This window comes from Neltuma alba, unplaced genomic scaffold (assembly GCF_004799145.2).
Source record: "Neltuma alba isolate B1F8T4 unplaced genomic scaffold, ASM479914v2 tig00004038_pilon, whole genome shotgun sequence".
Classification (NCBI taxonomy): Eukaryota; Viridiplantae; Streptophyta; class Magnoliopsida; order Fabales; family Fabaceae; genus Neltuma; species Neltuma alba.
Window position 1 is genome coordinate 37,366 of NW_021633536.1, and position 4,408 is coordinate 41,773.

Consider the following 4,408-nt stretch of genomic DNA (forward strand, 5'->3'; position numbering starts at 1 on the left):
TTGAGAGAAGTGGGTTGATTTTCTTGAAATTCTCACGAGACTAGAGATTTAGCCGGCACAAGTATAACTTCATGCACACACAACTTAAGTTTGAGTCATCGCAATAACCAAGTGCTGATGCTTAAGCGTACAAGTGCTTTATTTTATAGATGGAGCTAGTACAGAACTTCCTAATCCATCATTCATGCTCTCTCTCTCTCTCTCTCTCTGACATGCGTTAATCAGTTCTTAGTGAGGGAAACGATGAGATTATTATAAACGAGCTCCTTCACCTGCATGAGTTGCCCAACCTGGTTTGTGAACCTCTGGAACAATTCCTCCATGATTTCATCCCCAAACTGCTTCTTCAGAAGAGGTTCCGTCACGGCTCTCATGTACTGTCCTACAAACTTTGCTTTCATGGGCGTCGTAGTACTCTCATTCATCTCTGCATCCCAACCCAGTTTGCTGTACTCCACTCTTTCTACACTAAACGATCCTTCTTCTTCAACCATCTCCCTCACTTCCTTCTCCGTCGGCCCATAATATGGAATGTCAAATTTGTCCAGTTTGGCCTCCTCAACTCTGCCCTGCAAACCCCACCATTCGAAAGAATGAGTTAAGAAACTGTAGCAAGTTATATTCCCACAATCATATATCAGAACGGACATAGATACCTCTAAAGCCATTTCATGAAGGACCATTCCGACTAGGTTGAAGATAGTTGATGGATCTTCATCCTCAAGTCTGCCACGAAATGTGAGAACCATGCCACCACCTTGTACCAATTCCACTGAACGAAGTTTCAGAAACAGTTTGAAATCCTCCTGAAACTGCTCACAATATGCTTTTCTCACTGCAGGAGGGCTTGTATCTGTTATATAAATGTCTCCCTTGTTTAATGCTGTGCCTCCGTTGCTAGCCAAACCCTTTGGGACCTGTTCATTGAACATACAAGAACAACATCCTTAATTAGTTGTACAAGCTAAAATGAAGATTATTTTAATGTTCTGAACAATCTAGAATTAATTAATGTGTATCTGCTTGCATGCATGTGTTCATTCTGACCTGAGAGAGCCAGTGGACACTGAAAGATGAATGGAAGAAATGGATGGAATTATCTGGGAAAAGCCTTCCATAGAAACTCCCAGGAACCCCGACAATAAAACAAGGTCCAAAGTTGTCTCCTTGGTCTTGTCGGAGCTTGCCGTAGAAATCAGGAAGGGACTGAAAAATTGTGTTGAAGTCATTTCCGGGAAGATCATTGAGGAAAATCTGGAACGAAGGTGGCTTCAGTCTCAAGCTTAAGCTCACTGCATGAATAATTCCCATAATTTCTGATGCTGTCATCAATGTGTTGGGCCCAGAAGAGCATCCCAAGTCTGCAACATTCAAACAATCTGGAAGAATCTTTCTGTAGACTCTCGTGATGTTCTCTTTCACAATGGGCTTCGCTTTCAGCATCACCTTTCTCTGATCATACATAATGCGAAAAACTAGATAAGTTAATTAAGAATGAAACTAATATATTGTCCTAACATGCACGGATATAGCTGCTTAATTTGTTGAATTTCTGGGGAGAGAAATTATATTCATGAAGAACCTGAAGTAAGGAGTTGTTTGCATAGCTCGTTTCTCCAATACCGCCGTTCATGTGAAGCACTGTGTCTGTTGCCATGGATGCTAGCTCCGATTGAGAGTTGGTGGGGTTCCAGAAAGATTAAAATAGCCCACTTATAAATTACATGAAGCACTGCGCAGTTACGTGTCATCCTATCTCATGCTCAAGAATACTCCCTCTTGCTTTAAATCTGGAGAATATTGTGGTCTATTTTATAGTCTTTTGACTTTATTTATGAGGCAGAGAAAGAAGATTTTTTTAGTCATATTTATAGAGCAGTGAGAAAATTTTTTTATATTGATATATAATTTTACCTTATGTTTATTACAGTATTAACTTTGTTTATATGTACGTATATTAAATAGGAATACAGTTGAAAAATTGTTAAATTTAAAATGAGAGTTAATGAAGTTTAAGGTTTTTTTTAGCCTGTGTGAAACATGTTAGAAGTGACTTATAAATAGGATCATAGGAGTAAACTTTAATTTGAGTTTATCCTGATTTTTAATTTTTATATAATTTTGTATTTAATTAATTATTTTTTTGTGTGGTGCCTCTTCTTATTATATTTTTCGATGTATTATTTTTAAAAGTATATTTTCTATTATATGTAAATTTTTTGGGTCAAATATATTTAATTACTACTCCCTCCGTTTTTTATTATAAAAGATATTTGATGCTTATAGTATGTTCCCATATACTCCTTTGATTCGATTTATAGGGCAGAAGAAAGGTATTTTTTGGCCTGTTTATAGGGTACTGAGAGAAATTTTTTATATAGATGTACAATTTTACCCCTCATTTATTATTGTGTTGATTTTGTTTATATGAGGTATAATATATATTAAATAGGGATAAAGTTGAAAATTCATTAAATTTTAAATGAGTTAATGAAATTTAAGGTTTTTTTAGCCTGTGTGAAACATGTTGGAAGTGTTTTATAAATAGAACCAGTGGAGTATAAGAGACACTTAAAAATTGTTTTTATTTTTTTATTAATTTTTTATTTTATCTTATTTATTTTGTCTCCAACTCACACACTCTCTCTCCCCATTTCTCTTTCTTTTAATAATTTAATTATTCCTTCTCATGCTCTCTCCTTATCAATGAGGGTATTGTTAGAAAAAATATTATACTTTTTACATATCAATTATTTTTAACCAATTTTAACTGTTTTTTTAATCAATATAATTTGATTATTTGTCTCTTGCAATATAATAAGTAACGGAGGGAGTATAATTATGAGTTGGTAAAAACTGATCTCTGGCTTCACTGGCACACTAACTCACAGCATTGCGAGTGAAAGACAAAAATAAATAAATGTAGTTACAGTCAGAGAGTCAAAGGAAATGAGATGAAACGAACCGAATCCAAATTCAACGGCCGAACACGAACAGTGTGCTTTTTCTCTTGAAAATCTAAAACAAGCGTACGTCACAAGCCAGATGAAATAACTCACCATTAAATGTTAATGAGCAAATTTTCTGAACTTCACCATAATTATTTAATTAATGATCATTATTACACCTTAAATTCACCTTGATATCATAACCCTACACGGCTATAACCTTTAATTTTTTTTTTGGGTCAAAAGGCTATAACCTTTAATTTAGATACTCCATACACTTGTCAAATACTCGCATTTGCAAGTTACTTTTATAATTGCTGGTAAAAGAAAGTTACTTTTATAATTGAAAAAGATATTAGATTTTATTAATTCTATTTTAAAATTAAATAATTTTTAGATTTTATTTCTATTTAATGTATTTTTCCCCCTAAAACTTTACTTCCTCCATTCTTTATTATAAGAGATAAATAACCAAATTACGTTAATAAAAAAACAGTTAAAATTAGTTGAGGACAATTAATGTGTAGAAAGTATAATGTTTTTTCCAACAATGTCTCCATTAATAAGGAGAGAGAGTATGAAAGAGAACAATTAAATTATTAAAAGAAAGAGAAGTGGGAGGGAGAGAGAATATGAGTTGGAGACAAAATAAATAGGGGTAAAATAGAAAATCAATACAAAAAAATAGAGACAACTTTTAAGTATCTCTTATATATGGGAACATGCCATAAGCATCAAATGTCTCTTATAATAAGGAATGGAGGGAGTATTTGGTTCAATGGAAGAAAGGAGAAGAGAGATTAATTAAAAGGAGGGAAAAAAAGGGGAAGGGGTTATGATTTTGTTTAGTTCAAAAGAAAGCAATGGGAAGGGATGTTTCTTGTTTGGTTGGAAGAGGAATGAGAGCTAATTATAAAGTAACAAATATGTCTTTATCCTTTTATTTAAAATTTTTATTATTTTATTATAATATTTAAATCAGAATTATTATTTTCTAATTTATGAGTCTCAAAAAATTAATCACCATACCTACATGTGACAAAAAATATTATATCCATTTTAAGTAATATTTTTTTATTAATTATAACATATCGTTTTGCAAATTTCAATATGCTTGTTAAATTTTTAGTACGATAAAAATAAAAAATAAAATGGATTGTTGTCCCCACATGTAAAATATTTGTATATATTTGTTGTTAGTCTCTGACGCACAAACTACTTCTTCTAAATATAAAAAAAAAATACTTTCCATTAAAAGATTAAAAATAGCAGAAAAAGACTAGCAGCTTATCTGAAAAAGAGGTGGAGGTGAAAAAAGGGGGTTTTAGTAAGAAAGGGCAAACTTGTAATATTAATATTAGTAAGGATAATTTAGTTAGGATGACCTATAAATATTTTTTTTCTCTTCCAAAAAACCCTCAATTTAAAAAGGAGTAAAAGGAGAAAAGAGAAGCATTAAA

General features: G+C 32.4%; 1 protein-coding gene across 1 annotated transcript; it reads right to left on the reverse strand.

Moving 5' to 3' along the window:
• Nucleotides 1-221: 221 nt before the first annotated feature.
• Nucleotides 222-1,657, reverse strand: LOC114743484 (theobromine synthase 2-like). The gene is made up of 4 exons (XM_028931693.1): nucleotides 1,583-1,657; nucleotides 1,048-1,452; nucleotides 657-917; nucleotides 222-569 (listed from the first exon to the last, which is right to left on the reverse strand). Exons 1-4 carry the CDS (start codon nucleotides 1,655-1,657, stop codon nucleotides 222-224), a joined length of 1,089 nt encoding a protein of 362 aa, XP_028787526.1.
• Nucleotides 1,658-4,408: the final 2,751 nt, after the last annotated feature.